The sequence below is a fragment of the Procambarus clarkii genome, chromosome 49 (genome assembly GCF_040958095.1).
Source record: "Procambarus clarkii isolate CNS0578487 chromosome 49, FALCON_Pclarkii_2.0, whole genome shotgun sequence".
NCBI lineage: Eukaryota > Metazoa > Arthropoda > Malacostraca > Decapoda > Cambaridae > Procambarus > Procambarus clarkii.
Window position 1 is genome coordinate 9,358,870 of NC_091198.1, and position 16,583 is coordinate 9,375,452.

General features: G+C 43.3%; 1 protein-coding gene across 4 annotated transcripts in view; it reads right to left on the minus strand.

Annotated features, from left to right (window-relative positions):
- LOC123752265 (dachshund homolog 2-like) overlaps positions 1-16,583 on the minus strand; it is a 212,954-nt gene that overhangs the window by 10,466 nt on the left and 185,905 nt on the right. For 3 of the 4 annotated variants that reach the window (XM_069302980.1, XM_069302982.1, XM_069302983.1), the window contains 2 exons: positions 15,918-16,112; positions 9,032-9,208 (listed from right to left, as the gene is read on the minus strand). In XM_069302980.1, coding sequence (XP_069159081.1) covers positions 9,126-9,208; positions 15,918-16,112 — 278 coding nt within the window. In that variant the 3' untranslated portion in view covers positions 9,032-9,125. The remainder of the gene's footprint in view (positions 1-9,031; positions 9,209-15,917; positions 16,113-16,583) is intronic. The other variant, XM_069302981.1, reaches the window with a different exon arrangement.

The following is a 16,583-nucleotide window of genomic DNA, read 5'->3' on the forward strand; positions in this document are numbered from 1 at the left end:
ATGAACCGATTCTGTAGATGTCAGTTTACCGTGCGTCCGGCAGGCTGGGGTGGGTGGGGGGGGGATAGTGGACCCTGTAGGGGTAAGTAGAGGGGAGATAGTAAGGCAAGATGAAGGGGAAAAAGAGGCAAAGAGGTAAGGGGTAAGGGGGGGGTCTTAGCCTCTTTTCAACGTCTTTAGTGGCCCCCTTTGTCTCTGGGAATAATGCACTCCAGATGGTTCGGAGTGACTCGCGCCTATTCACTAGCAACTTATGATATATAGGCCTGCGGGATGGGTATGGGGTGCATAATAATGTAATGAAATGGATATAGAAGTCAGCATTTTTACTGATGTAACTTTATTCCTCTTGTCGATTCGCTTTTGCCTGTGTGTGTGTGTGTGTGTGTGTGTGTGTGTGTGTGTGCGTGTGTGTGTGCGTGCGTGTGCGTGTGCGTGTGTGTGTGTGTGTGTGTGTGTGTGGTGTGTGTGGTGTGTGTGTGTGTGTGTGTGTGTGTGTGTGTGTGTGTGTGTGTGTGTGTGTGTGTGTGTGTGTGTGTGTGTGTGTGTGTGTTTTCTTGGCCATAACTCGGGGCGGGTGTACACAAACGACTGATGACAGCAATCAATCACATACACATGATGATACGAGTATACAAGCACACACACACACACACACACACACACACACACACACACACACACACACACACATACACACACACACACACACACACACACACACACACACACACACACACACAAAACAATATATACCAACAAACATACAATGATTCCCACCCACAGAACGCACGGAGCCAGTCCTCGCGACACTCACCATTTCTATTCACAAACCCATGAATACAATTTACACCTGTGACTTCGTTTAATATTGTGACGACAACGTAGCAAACTTTTCGGAATATATTCGCAGAAAAAAGCCTTGGAATGTTGCCCGAATGTTGTTTGAATGTTACGTGAGTATGACGCCAACATCTCGAACAGTGCTTCGCTGACCTCTGTACGCTGTACAGCATGTACAATGTACAGCTTGTACCACACTGTACAGCATGTACAACACTGTACAGCTTGTACAACACTGTACAGCATGTACAACACTGTACAGCTTGTACAACACTGTACACCATGTACAACACTGTACAGCTTGTACAACACTGTACACCATGTACAACACTGTACACCATGTACAACACTGTACAGCTTGTACAACACTGTACACCATGTACAACACTGTACAGCATGTACAACACTGTACAGCATGTACAACACTGTACAGCTTGTACAACACTGTACAGCATGTACAACACTGTACAGCATGTACAACACTGTACAGCTTGTACAACACTGTACATCTTGTAGAACACTGTACAGCATGTACAACACTGTACAACACTGTACAGCTTGTACAACACTGTACAGCATGTACAACACTGTACAGCATGTACAACACTGTACAACACTGTACAGCATGTACAACACTGTACAGCTTGTACAACACTGTACAGCATGTACAACACTGTACAGCATGTACAACACTGTACAGCATGTACAACACTGTACAGCTTGTACAACACTGCACATCTTGTACAACACTGTACAACATGTACAACACTGTACAGTATGTACAACACTGTACAGCATGTACAACACTGTACATCTTGTACAACATGTACATGCTGTACAGTTTTGTACAACACTGTACACCATATACAACACTGTACAGCTTGTACAACACGGTAGAGCGTATACAACACGGTACAGCGTATACAACACTGTACACCATGTACAAAACTGTACAGTTTATACAACACTGTTGTACAAATCCTATTTTGAATGAACAGCGTATTCAAATAGTCGAATGTGTCTTCGGGGTCGACCACTGGAAGGAATGGACTTGAGTCGAAGGACAGGTTGACGAATCGTGTGTAACCCGTTTTCCATTAAAAAAAAAACAGTGGATTTGGCGGGTATTAATATTAACGAACATTTCGCCCATTGTTTACAAATGCGAGCAGCCAGTCAGTGTTGTCTCTGACGGTGGTTAGCGAGGACTCACGTAGTTCTGTCGTGATCCATACCATCATGAACAACAATGAACAAATCGGTGAACAAAACTGAAGGTAGAAAAAAAACAAAATAATAATAATATATCTATATACCAGACTGAAAGTAGTAGATTTGAAAGTGTTGATCGAACTATAGGTATATAATATATACACCACCAGGACTTGAATGTATATAATGACTATATTAGTATCCACGCGTGGATCAGCACTTGTAGCTCAGTGTATGGTGACCACCAGTGTTGTGTATGGTGTAGTTAGTGGTAACGACTCTTATTCATGGATTAATTCTTGACAATTATTTCGACCTGGAATCTCACCCCACACGGGCGAGGCTTCAGCAGTAGCCTGGTGAGTGTTGCATTTTTTTGGTCTCTTTCGATTTATTGATTTATATATATTTATTTATCTATCTAGATGTATTTATTTATCTAGATATATTTATTTGTTTATATATATATTTATTTAGTTAGATTTATTTTTATATTTGTTTTTTTTATTTTTTATTTTAATATAATTTATTTTAGATGTTTAGTTACATATATTTATTTATCTAGATATATTTATATATATTTTTATATTTATTTAATAAGATTTATTTGTTTTTTTGTTTTGTTTTTTTATTATTTTTTAATTTAATTTTAATTTCAATTTAATTTAAAATTTAATTTAATTTATATTAAATTTTACTTTGTTTCATTTTATTTTAATTTTATTTTATTTTATTTTATTTTATTTGTTTTAAGTTTTTATTTCATTTATTTCTTTTTTATTTTTATTTTTATTTTGTATTGTATATTGTTTATTTTTTATTTTAATTTAATTTAATTAACTATTTTTTGTATTTGTGATTTGTAATTTTTTGTATGCAAACACATATTATATATATATATATATATATATATATATATATATATATATATATATATATATATATATATATATATATATATATATATATATATATATAATTATAATATATATACACACTGCCATGTAAAAGTTATGACTGGAAAGTAATTTACAGAATTGAATTCGCTCCCAATTTACATATTAGGCTATTTCTAATTTAATCCATCCCTTCTTTGATGTCTCTGAACGTCGTGAGACTTCTGAAACCGCGTTAAGACAGAGATCACACTGATCCTTATAAAGTTAATTGATGGGGGTGACAGAAAGCCAATTTTGAAGATGAATTGTTACCCTTGGGAGTAAAATATACCCATTAAATTGTAAATAATAACGTCGTACTCAAATGTTTGCGTCAAATGTTGCGTCAAATATTGCTTGGACGCAACAGAAAATTTCATTTTGAGTAATGATTTTAGTCACACCATAAGACTGTGAGATTAATGGGGTTTTGCAGGGAAATTAGACGGTGCAGGTATGGTGTTGATAAATTGTTTGCAATATTTTACCTTTTTGGGTACTGTTTGCCACGAAGGGAAATGGATTGAATTATTTCTCCCGTTGCCAACGTTGTTTCTGTTGTGCCTGGTGTTGTCAGGCTCGTTAACAGCTTCCCTGAGGTAGTGTACCCGTTGTCAGCCTCGTTAACAGCTTCCCTGTACTACAGCTGCTTGCAATAACAACTGCAGCTTCCTCTTAGCAATACAGACTCGAAACATCTTCACTTCTGAGGCTACTGAACACAGTTTCTGGGGATACAGTTTACGAAACAAGAGGCACGTGATACTACGTGGAGGGGGGGGGGGTAGTGAGCACGTTGCTGCCCCCCACCCCCGATATATCCCCCTCCCTCTCCCCCCCCCCCCCCCCGATATAACCCCCTCCCTCCCCCACCCCCTCCCTCTACCGTGCGCATTTTCCAGCTTGGTTCACTTGGAGCGTTTCGGTACGCACTCAGCACTTCGCTGGCCCCCGAGACGGGCCAGTCAACTCTGGGAATGCATTAGCAAAACACTCCCCCAAACGGGTCTTGTAACCAGGGCTCCGGCAGCTGCCTGTCTCACGCGGCAAGCACAGGCAGTTTGCGTTTCTTTCTTAGTTTCAAATCCCGCACTGTGAAACGGCCTATTGTACCATCGTTAGCAGGGTGATCAGTCCTTAACGAGCATCATTTAACTCCCCCCCCCCCTCCTCTCTCCTCCTCTCTGGTTCATCCCTGTTGTCGGTATTTCCGAATAAGGGTGAAAACAGCCAGAGCACTTGGGCTGGACGGTAGAGCGACGGTCTCGCTTCATGCAGGTTGGCGTTCAATCCCCGATCGTCCAAGACTTGAGTTAGGTGAGTTAGGTGAGACTTGAGTTAGGGGGAAGGGTAAAAACCTAAGCCCTGGTACTATAAAAAGAGTAGGGTGAGGCTTCCCTCAATTTACGGGCTCACCGTAGCCCGTGCTACATGGACATTTCGTTCTGAGTAGCTAAATCTAAAACAACAACAACAACAGCAGCTTCCCTTAACACAGCCCCGCTCCTGTGCCAGGTAAGTCCACTACGGGATCACCATAGCCCGTGCTACCTGGAACTTACTGTTCCAAGTAGCGAATCTTAAACAGCTTCCCTCAAGACCTGAGGTATCTGGCAAAGGCCTTTTTCGGCGCGCTTTCTCGTTAACAGTAGACTATTGCATAACATAAATCAAAAAATATGTTTAGTTAACTTTTATCAGTTTCTTGCTATCGTTCATTCCAATGTCTAATATTGTCACTGTTAATACTTTTTCTGAATGACCTATGAATTGACACCAATTTGAGTGGCTGGGAGAAAGAACTTTTAAGGAATTGGACCTGCTTGATGGGGTTCTGGGAGTTCTTTTACTCCACAAGCCTGGCCCGAGGCCAGGTTTGACTTGTGAGAGTTTAGTCCACCAGGCTGTTGCTTGGAGCGGCCCGCAGGCCCACATACCCACCACAGCCCGGCTGCTCCGGCACGTCTTTTAGAAAACAGTCTAGCTTTCTCTTGAAGATGTCTTGGTTGTTCCGGACAGTTGGAATACATTAAATAACGAATAACATTCATCCTTTCACTGGTTAGCACAAGCAAAAATAGTACAGTAATCCCCACGTCACTGTACGAGACACTGCAGCTCTTGCCACCTTGCCCAACCACTTGGGCTGGACGGTAGAGCGACGGTCTCGCTTCATGCAGGTCGGCGTTCAATCCCCAACCGTCCTTTGGGACGGTTGGGCATCATTCCTTTCCCCCCCGTCCCATCCCAAATCCTCATCCTAATCCCTTCCCAGTGCTATATAGTCGTAGTGGCTTGGCTCTTTCCCCTGAAAACCCCCCTTCCCTCCGCCACCTTGCGCTAAATGAATCACGTCAAAACAGGCGATTTACAAATATTCCCAGAGCACCCGACCCTGTAAAAAGCTTGAGGGAAGGGGGGACCGAAAGGGTTTAAAGTGAGTCTAACGATGTTCACTGCTTTCTCGCCCCCTAGACGAGACTTCAAGCTTGGCTTGGCCAAGCTTGGTACTATAAACCAAGCTGGCTTGGCAAGCTTGGGCAACCAGGCCCCACAACACCACAATCAACGCCCAGCTCACAATTAGGGCGAGCGGGGAGGCTTGTCTTGGCCAATAATCTACAAATATGCTCGCACTAAACGAAACAAGTGGGAGTTTTAAGAGATTCTGAAGCGAGGTTTTTATGTGCAAGCTGTAACAACCCCCGAATATTGTGGGCGGGAGCAAATCCACAAGGGCCGTGACGAGGATTCGAACCTACGTCCGAGATCGGGGCGTCGGAGCCTATAGCTTCCTCGGCGCCGCAATGGTGGCAGAAGATGGGATGAGGAATCTTGGGAGGAGTGTAAGGAAGTGGTTCTTGGTGGGGGAGACACTACAGCAATTAGAGATTAAGATGCTATTTGATGGGGGGGGGGAACCTTCAGTAATTGGAAGATGTAGCGATGCTACTTAGAGGGAAGAAACTGCAGGGAAGTTGTTACTTGAGAGTAAGTAAGGGGAATGGACTATGTTGATTAATGAGGGGAAATAAAGGGGAGGAGAAAGTGGGATATGGTGACATGAGAGAGGGAATAGCACGTGCCTAGAAAAGTAATATGTTGTGTGTAGAGAACAAGTGTTGATCGCAAGATTATATACTGAAATACAGATTGGGGGGGGGGGAGAGGATATGTAAGTTGTATGTGAAACAAATGTGAAACAAAAAACAGGGCCTCGTAGCCTGGTGGATAGCGCGCAGGACTCGTAATTCTGTGGCGCGGGTTCGATTCCCGCACGAGGCAGAAACAAATGGGCAAAGTTTCTTTCACCCTGAATGCCCCTGTTATCTAGCAGTAAATAGGTACCTGGGAGTTAGTCAGCTGTCACGGGCTGCTTCCTGGGGGTGGAGGCCTGGTCGAGGACCGGGCCGCGGGGACACTAAAAAAGCCCCGAAATCATCTCAAGATAACCTCAAGATAACCTATATATATATACGTAAGTAACGACTAGGAAAGAGAAACGAAAAAATCAAACACTTTCATGATTTCGTTCTACACTTTCATATATTGTGAGCTTTACAGGAAGTGTAATTTAATTGTGTATTCCTTCCGCTAATTCACTGAATTGCTTAGATTTCTCTTTACCATTCCAAGTAGATTCAATTACAGAAAACACTTAGCCATTTACGACTATATAGCACTTGCAAGAATTAAGGTGAATGAGGCTTTAACGGTGGAAAGGAACGTCCAAGCGATGTCCGCATCATTTGGATAGTCGGGGATTGAACGCCGACCTGCATGAAGTGAGATGACGGTCGCTCTACCACCCAACCCAAGGAGCCACATCTTTTTGTGATTACTCTTATATGTGTGTGTGTGTGTGTGTACTCACCTAGTTGTACTCACCTAGTTGTGTCTGCAGGATCGAGCATTGGCTCTTGGATCCCGCCTTTCGAGCATCGGTTGTTTACAGCAATGACTCCTGTCCCATTTCCCTATCATACCTGGTTTTAAAATTATGAATAGTATTTGCTTCCACAACCTGTTCCTGAAGTGCATTCCATTTCCCCACTACTCTCACGCTAAAAGAAAACTTCCTAACATCTCTGTGACTCATCTGAGTTTCAAGCGTGTGTGTGTGTGTGTGTGTGTGTGTGTGTGTGTGTGTGTGTGTGTGTGTGTGTGTGTGTGTGTGTGTGTGTGTGTGTGTGTGTGTCTCCGAGGTGATCCTCTCAGCCATCACAGCCTGGCTGATCACACACCACCAATAAGACCTCATCCAGCACTCTTTCATAAACACGCTCACCGTTGTTCAGACAGTATGTAAAGACTCTGGAGTCTATAATTGTGACCTCTAATTACGATTATAGAACTCCTGTCTTTTCTTCGAGTTAAATAATTGTCATAGTTTCACTTGAACCTTTTTTTTTTGCTTGTATAGATGATTTAACTGATCGTAGATTAAGTTTCTTATGCAGACGATGAGTCACAATAAAGTGGCAGAACCCTGGAAACACAAACCGAAACTGTCTCTATTTTCCGCTTGTTACAACTTGTAATAAAGTTGTTACATCTTGGCTTAACGTGTTTATGACGTATTAGAACGTTGTTACAACTCGCTATATTGGTTGTTATAACTGGTTAGGAGGTGTTCAAACTTGTTCGAACGTTGCACCAACGTCGTAGTTTCGGTGTGTGTTTGGCGGGAAGTGTGTTGACCAGACCACACACTAGAAGGTGAAGGGACGACGACGTTTCGGTCCGTCCTGGACCATTCTCACAATCAACTTGCGAATGGTCCAGGACGGACCGAAACGTCGTCGTCCCTTCACCTTCTAGTGTGTGGTCTGGTCAACATTAAGTTTCTTGTACTGATTAGTTCCTGTTCTGCGAGGCTATGCGGCGCTCGCTGAAATTTGAGTCATTGCACCACAGAAATCACAATAGCGTGATACATCAAATGAACAAATCCACAAAGGCCGTGATGAGGCTTCGAACCTACCCACAGGATATTCCCAGGTGCGCCTTAAATCAAGCGCTTGACTAAGGTGCATCTGGGAAACATCCCTGTGCGTAGGTTCGAACTCTCATGAAAGCCCTTGTGGGTTTGTTCATTTAGATTATTGTCTTTGTATCGAGGGAGAAGTTAAAACATCTTAAATTTTCTAGTCTGAATATCTCGCTTGAATATATTGATCTAAACGAGAACGAATTAGTTATATAGAGATTTATAATCACTGGCCGTTGCAATTCGTGTGGTTAAAGGTCCTTATAAGTCGCTCAATAATGCTCATAGGTCCTATAGATCTTTGTTCTTAGGTCCTATAGATCTTTGCAGTGTTGTTCAGTGAGAAAGTTATGACCGCGGTTTCAATCCTCTCTACTCTTTTTAATGCTTTGTGGTTCGAAGCAGTTGGAAAATTGTCACCTTCAAGCGTTCGTTTAGTTTGGCTGTTACCACCGGAAAACTGTTATACCTGTTAACAGGGAAACATATTCTGGCGTCTTGTTACAGGGCCGGGAGACGTAGTTGGTACTAATTGAGAGCTACGGTGAAGAAAGTAGCTAATCGAGGAGGCCCTGGTCGACGACCGGGCCGCGGGGACGCTAAGCCCTGGAAAAACTCCAAGGTAAGGTAACGGTGAAGTGCAAGGGTTCAGGTCATTACGGTGATATACTGTGAAGGAAGAGGGACTATGGTGAGGAACGCCATGGGCATAGAGGGAGAGTGTGGAAGGGGTTGAGAGAGTGCATAGAGGGAGAGTGTGGAAGGGGTTGAGAGTGCATAGAGGGAGTGTGTGGAAGGGGTTGAGAGAGTGCATAGAGGGAGTGTGTGGAAGGGGTTGAGAGAGTGCATAGAGGGAGAGTGTGGAGAAGTGTCTCCGTGAAGGAAGAGAGGGAAGGAAGAGTGAAAGAAGTCGAAGTGTACAGCAAAAAATCATGTGTGTGTCGTTCAAAATACTTGTTGAAGGATGGACGGGGGTTAGGATCAATGAGAGACCAGACAAAACACTGATGCTCGTCTGAAATCAAGAATTCAAGAACAAATAGCTGACCATCACTGGCGGTCGGCATATTCTTAGACCACGCCGCCGCCGCCGCCCCCGCCGCTGCCGCCCCCGCCGCCGCCGCCCCCGCCACACGCGGTCATCAATAAACAGGATAATCTTGAAACCTCTGCTGGACCCACAGCTCAAGAGCAGCCTGCTGGTAACGTGTTTCACCTTTGTGTTCTGAGGAAGGCGAAAGGCGAGACGTTAATACATTTACAAAAAGTCTCATTTATGGGAAGTTTCGTTCTAGTCCCGAAAACACATGTATATATATGAACAAGTCCACAAGTGGCCGTGATGAGCGTTCGTACCTACGTTCATTTGAACAAATCCACAAGGGCTGTGATGAGGATTCGAACCTGCGTCCGAGAGCATCCCAGACGCTGCCTTAATCGACTGAGCTACGACATGGGTTGAAACCGAAGTTCTACTGAACTTACTGGATCCTGCAGCCTCTCCGAACGTGTGCTACGTTCATTTGATCCATCACGATATTGTGATTTCTGTGTGTAATATATATATATATATATATATATATATATATATATATATATATATATATATATATATATATATATATATAATATAATATAATATAATATAGCCATTGCATGGGGAGTATATGGCTTCTTGCTTTCGTTATTGAAATGCAACCTACGGGGTTAATAGCCAAGAACTATTGTGCGCTGTTCGATGGATATGAATATCTTTGACAGGAAGAAGTGAACTGCCGTAGGAACAAACTAACAATCTCTCTCTGTTGGTTAAAGTTGTCGCTAGTTAAGTATTCCCGACTTGAATGACCCGACGACATTCGCGAGATAGTCTTACGCAATTCCCAAGACCCAATTTTTAACAAACGCCAACAAATGTCTTACGACCCAAGACATACTAGCGGTATATCTAGGTGCAGGCGATGAGTCACAATAACGTGGCTGAAGTAGTTTGACCAGACGACCACACTAGAAGGTGAAGGGACGACGACGTTTCGGTCCGTCCTGGATCATTCTCAAGTCGATTGTCGACTTGAGAATGGTCAAGTCGACCGAAACCGTCGTCGTCCCTTCACCTAGTGTGTGGTCTAGTCAAAATATAAGAACATAAGCACAAAGGTAACTGCAGAAGGCCTATTGGCCCATACGAGGCGGCTCCTATCTATAACCACCCTATATACTATAAACTACCCTATAAACTATCAAAATATGACTAGGTACCATGGAAACCATACAGCCAGCTCGGAACTAGCTACCAGTAACCTAACCCACCATCTTGGTGGCTAGGGTTTGAAATACTAGTAAATGAATCATTAATAACGTGTTTCTATTGGACATTATAGTTTAGTTCGTCACTCCATCGTCTCAAAATGACTTTCATTTACAAGCAGTACTGAACCCTGTCCATGGAGGACAGAAGAAAATGTATATATGCTGGTTAGCATTGTAAATGTGTGGCCACGTCTGTGGTAGAAAATAATAAAAAAAAAAGTACTACAGATAGGCCTAGTTGTGTACACGGGGAGGCCCACGAGAGTTCATAATTGACCTTAACTCCGCTGGGGACCAAATTCTATAACCGATTAATGATTGATAAAGATTAAGCCACCCAAGAGGTGGCACGGGCATGAATAGCCCCGTAATTCTATAACCGGCACTTTATCAACTTATATAGCAGTGGTGTGGTCAAGAGGCGTATTGGGTAATGGGGGACCTTAGCTGTAGTTAACATGAGCTGATGTTTAATTGGCGATATAGTATTCAATAATGGTAAATGGGTGCAGGACTAAACGGGTACTAGAGTAAGCAGGTTCGATATCAAACAGGAGCTATGATAAACAGGAGCTATACTAAGCAGGTGCTATACTAAACACGCACTGCAATAAACAGATGCATTAACAAACCAGTACTAAACAGGCGTTATGGTAAACAGATGATAATCTTTAATATATTTTTAGTAAAGAATAGCGTAGATAGAATATATAAGAACTTGTACTCTAGTGGACAGGTGCTATTCCATGCAGGTGCTATACAGTATGGAATCTTAAGTTTGACAAGAGGTGCTAGATATAATCTTGAGGTTATCTTGAGATGATTTCGGGGCTTTAGTGTCCCCACGGCCCGGTCCTCGACAAGGCCTCCACCCCCCAGGAAGCAGCCCGTGACAGCTGACTAACACCCAGGTAACTATTTTACTGCTAAGTAACAGGGGGCATAGGGTGAAAGAAACTCTGCCCATTGTTTCTCGTCGGCGCCTGGGATCGAACCCAGAACCACAGGATCACAAGTCCAGTGTGCTGTCCGCTCGGCCGACCGGCTCCCGACTATATAAGATACTAGATATAGTTATTGACCAGGTACTAGATCTAGTACTTGCTAGTTAACAAGTACTCCAGGTAGCTGGTATGTGTTTCACTTGTACCGCCATCAGTTGTTGTTTCAGATTTAGCTACTCAGAACGAAGTGCCCATGTAGCACGGGCTATGGTGAGCCCGTAAGAACGCGATTGATTGATTGCTGAAGATTAAGCTACCCAAGAGGTGGCACGGGCATGAATAGCCCGTAAGTGGTGGCCCTTTCGAGCCATTACCAGTATCAAAAGATGATACTGGAGATCTGTGGAGGCGCAACTGCACCCTGCGTGACGGGAGATGTCTCCCGGACCAAGTGGTGACCAAATGGTGAACGCGATGTTTCACGTTAAGATTATATAGCACTGGGGTCAGGATAAGGCTTTGGGATGGGACGGGGGGGGGGATGGTGCCCATCCACTTGGGACGGTCGGGGGATTGAACGCCGACCTGTACGAAGCGAGATCACTGCCAAATCACCACCTCTCTTGGTCCAAATTACCATCATCCCGGAAACAACGCCTCATAACTGCCTTTCTTGCCCTTGGCCGGGGAGGATTGACTGGGCGCCAATCCTTAACTGTAGCCCCTGTTTACCCAACAGTAAAATGAGGTACCTAGTTGTTCAACGATTTGGCGGGTCGTATTAAAGGGAACAATCAGGATTTAGGACCTGTTTAAGGAGTTATATGTGCTATTGGCTGTACAAGAAGGTAAGAACTCTTGTATATGTGTATATATATATATATATATATATATATATATATATATATATATATATATATATATATATATATATATATATATATATATATAATATTATCTCTCAACGATAATGTGATGATGTGAAATTTTAACTTTATATGATCAACGAACGCGTTAAGCACAGCGTATGTTGTTACAGATTCAGCTACTGGGAACAAGTTCCAAGTAGCACGGGCTATGGTGAGCCCGTAACTTACCTGGCACAGGAGCGGGAACACAGGGTAGTTAGCAGCCTTCAGTGGCAGGTTAGCTCAGGAAGGCTCTGAGCAGCAGGTTAGCCCAACGGGCTGTGCAACAACCTACATCATTGGCTCTATGCCTATCGCAGGGGGGGGGGGGTTAACATCAGTAGCCAATCACAGCACACATAACAGTAATAGGCTAGCACAACGCTCACAGCAACAGCTTATCAATCGCAGTATCCAATTGCAACAGTGAATCACAGCGTTCATTGAAAGTACTAATCACAGCGCTCAATACCAAAACCGAATCATCGTTCAAATAACGACCAATCGCAGAGCTCATTCATTTTAATTAACAACTAATTCACAGCGCTCGGTAACGACAACCAGTCAGCGCTCAATAGCAATAGCCAATCACAGCGTTCAATGGCAGCAGCCAATCACAGTGCTCAATAGTAACGGCCAATCATTCATCTTTGAATGGCAGCAGCCAATCAGATCGCTGAATAGCAGCCGCCAATCAAAACGATCACTCATAGGCAAACAACAGGCCGCAATGGCTTACACCTGACCAATACAAAAAAAATTCTTGGAAAAATTGGGCATTTCTTTGAACTATATATATATATATATATATATATATATATATATATATATATATATATATATATATAAATATATATATATATAAATATATATATATATAAATAAATATATATATATATATATATAAATAAATATATATATATATATATATATATATATATATATATATATATATATATATATATATATATATATATATATATATATATATATATATGTATGTATATATATATATATATATATATATATATATATATATATATAAATTATACGTGGATACTGGGATGCTCTTCAATTAAAAGTTTTAAGATATCGCTTTAAACCCTCAGTTTTATACATCATTACTGAAGATATATACAGGGGAGAGAGAGAGAGGGGGGGGGGGGGGAGAGGGGCAATAATTCTGTGTTGATTTTCGGGATAGCAGTTCATCAGGGCAGACTTGATATCTAAATGTCTGTGTTTCTCTCTATCTCTGTTTGATTTACTGTCGGCATTACCACATAAACGGCAGTTTACGGCACTCCTCTTTTGGTCGCTCTGAAGAGCCATCAAGAAGAGAGCAAAAAAAAAAAAAAAAGGTTGTATATGTACGCCTCGTTTAGGGGAGGTCTTTGGCTTGTTTGGAGTGTCCGCAATGTTTGGGCTCGTTGCGTTTCGTGACGAAAGTTGTGTCAAAGCCTTTGTACCCGTCCGTGAGTGCATATTCGTATGGAACTTTGATTCTTCTGGTATACATGGAATGAATTTGCTGTGAAAACATCGTATCATTATCCTCATTTTGTTAAACGTGTTGTCAAAGACCCACCGTCCATAATCTGCAGGAAGAATCCGCTGACAAGGCCAATTGAAGCCCAACCTTAACTTTAAGACGAAATAAATCAGACGAAATGTGGGCTCCTGAGTGACATTAAGTGAGAACCATACGCTCTAATCTGGCTTCGGATCGCCGAGGCTTTCAACAGTCGCAGCAACACAACCGGATAGCTATCGCTTCGGTCGTATAGGGAGGCCGGAGGCGGCCCCCCTATATATATACACACACACCTCGCTCCCTGCAATATAGCCTCTTGTGTTGACCGTTCTCTCAATCTTTTTCCAAACGTGGGGAAGAGATCCACCAGAAGAGGCGAGGTCGTAAATTTGTCTCGTGATGATATCTAACATTTCGAATACATCACCACTGCCGAGGACAAGGACAATGACGTCGTCGAAGTCGGCGTCGAGAACGAGTACTCGGGTGGGCAAAGATGGGGTTGCGGCTTGAATACGGTTATCGTGTTGATGGGCGTGCGTTGAAGGGAGAACAGGAGACCTGCCCTAGATGTTAATGGGTCACTTGCATGCCTCGTCCGGAGCCGCTTCACACACCGTCTCCTCTTCAACTAATTACTCGGACAAAAGTGGACAGCCCCTCTCTCTCTTTGGTCTAACGAGGAGCCTACGTCACACATACTTGAGTTACAAGAACGAGTTGAATACCGAGTCTTGCTATAGACAGCCGGACGGGATTAGCAATCGCTGCTCGTCGGCATAACTCATTTTTTTTCGAACTCCCTTTTGTCGACTCTTGTGTCTTTGTCTAGTGCTAGGGTCGACGCCCGTGGAGGGCCGCCCCCCGGCAGGAGGCGTTGTGGCACCTCAGATGGTGCCTGAAAGCACCAATGTCCTCACCTAGTTGTGCTTGCGGGGGTTGAGCTTCGGCTCTTTGGTCCCGACCACGTGTGGTTCCCAGGGAGTGTACAAGTGGACCTGAGAACACGAATTAGACTTCCATGGCCATCACTGGATGGGTGACCACTGGAAGCCTTGCCTAACTGATCCTAACAGGCTTCCGGCCTTAAAACAATGGTACCGGCATATCAGAATCTGCTTTCACAAAACAGATCTGTTGATCAATTTGGTGCACAGATTCAGGTGTTGAGTGACAGCGAATGTTGCCATAAGGCTGGTCAGTATTGCCAGAGAAATCGAGACTTGCGTTGCCAAATCAGGTGCCATCTTGGCAAAGGCTGAACAGAGTCATTTCAAGAAGTCTTGAAATGTAAGTAAATGTGGTAAGATTTGCATACGTTATGGGTTATGTACAGTTCCTGTAGCCTCCTGGCCCCGCCCTCTTTCTATAACCTTGTTAACGAATGAACACACACACACACACACACACACACACACACACACACACACACACACACACACACACACACACACACACACACACACACATTCAAGTAAGTTCACTGAGAAAAAGATAATACATCTCAAAAGGATAGAGTAAATATCTTTATATATAGAGTAGATAGATAGATTTAGTAGATAGAGCTATTTCTACCCTCGAGCAAACACACACACACAAACACCTTAAACCTCTTTCATATAGCTTATACAGGTGTATACAGCATATACACTCTATAAGGCTACACTATATAAGGTACAAGATATACTGTATAAAGCTGTAGGCGACACCTTGTGTAGCTGAAGCCTACACACTACATCCACACACCACACAATAAGAGCTCTATAAACTCCTGTCAACTATACATACATACATACATACATACATACATACATACATACATACATACATACATACATACATACATACATACATACGAATATAATCAGACTGCAATTGGTCACGAAAATGTATAATAATAATAATAATAATAATAATAATAATAATAATAATAATAATAATATAAAAAATAACAATAACGAAGAAAGAGACAGAGTCTATAGGAAAGTTATATAGCAACAATTAATAAAAATTATAATGCTAATTAAAAGATAAGATAGATAAAGGCAGTGTTGCAGGAGGACAAGTGATAGAGGGGGGGGGAGGGGGGTTATGGGGGAGGTGGGGGTGTTTGTGGGGGGTGTTCCCCTCCCCCCCCCCTCCCTCAAATGCCCCTCCTCCCCCCCCATTCAAGGGGGCTCATCCTACCCCCCCCCCCCCCCCCATCTCCCTAATTAGAACACAGGTTAAAGGACTCACCGCTCTGGGATGTGCGGACGTCCTGCAGATCTTGTTGCTGCTGCTGCTGCTGCTGTTGCTGTGATTGATGTGTCTTTGGGCTGTGGTGAGGGTTGTCGCTTTGTCCTGAAGACCCGCCGGAGGCCGCAGCTGCCGCCGCCGCCGCTGCGGCTGCGACGGCGGCATTGTTGACCCCCTCCTTGGCCAGGGACTCCGCTGTACCCGGGGACACACACACAAACAGTTAAGACGGGAGAAGTGGGCCATTAAACAACTTTTACTATTCTAAGCCTCTCTAGTCCTTTATTTTATCTGTGGTTCTTGTAGGGTTGGGAAAATAGTTTATTATACTAGGGGGGGGAAGGTGGGGGGGGGGGAGGACTTCGGGCGTAAAGATTAACATTAGCAAAAACCCGGACCACAAAGTTTGTGACAAAAAGGTTAAGGGGGGTGGATGGTAGTGTCCGCGTGCAGGCGTTGGTGCTCCTGGCGCTGTGTGTGTGTGTGTGTGTGTGTGTGTGTGTGTGTGTGTGTGTGTGTGTGTGTGTGTGTGTGTGTACTCACCTAATTGTACTCACCTAATTGTGCTTGCGGGGGTTGAGCTTTGGCTCTTTGGTCCCGCCTCTCAACTGTCAATCAACTGGTGTACAGATTCCTGAGCCTACTGGGCTCTATCATATCTACATT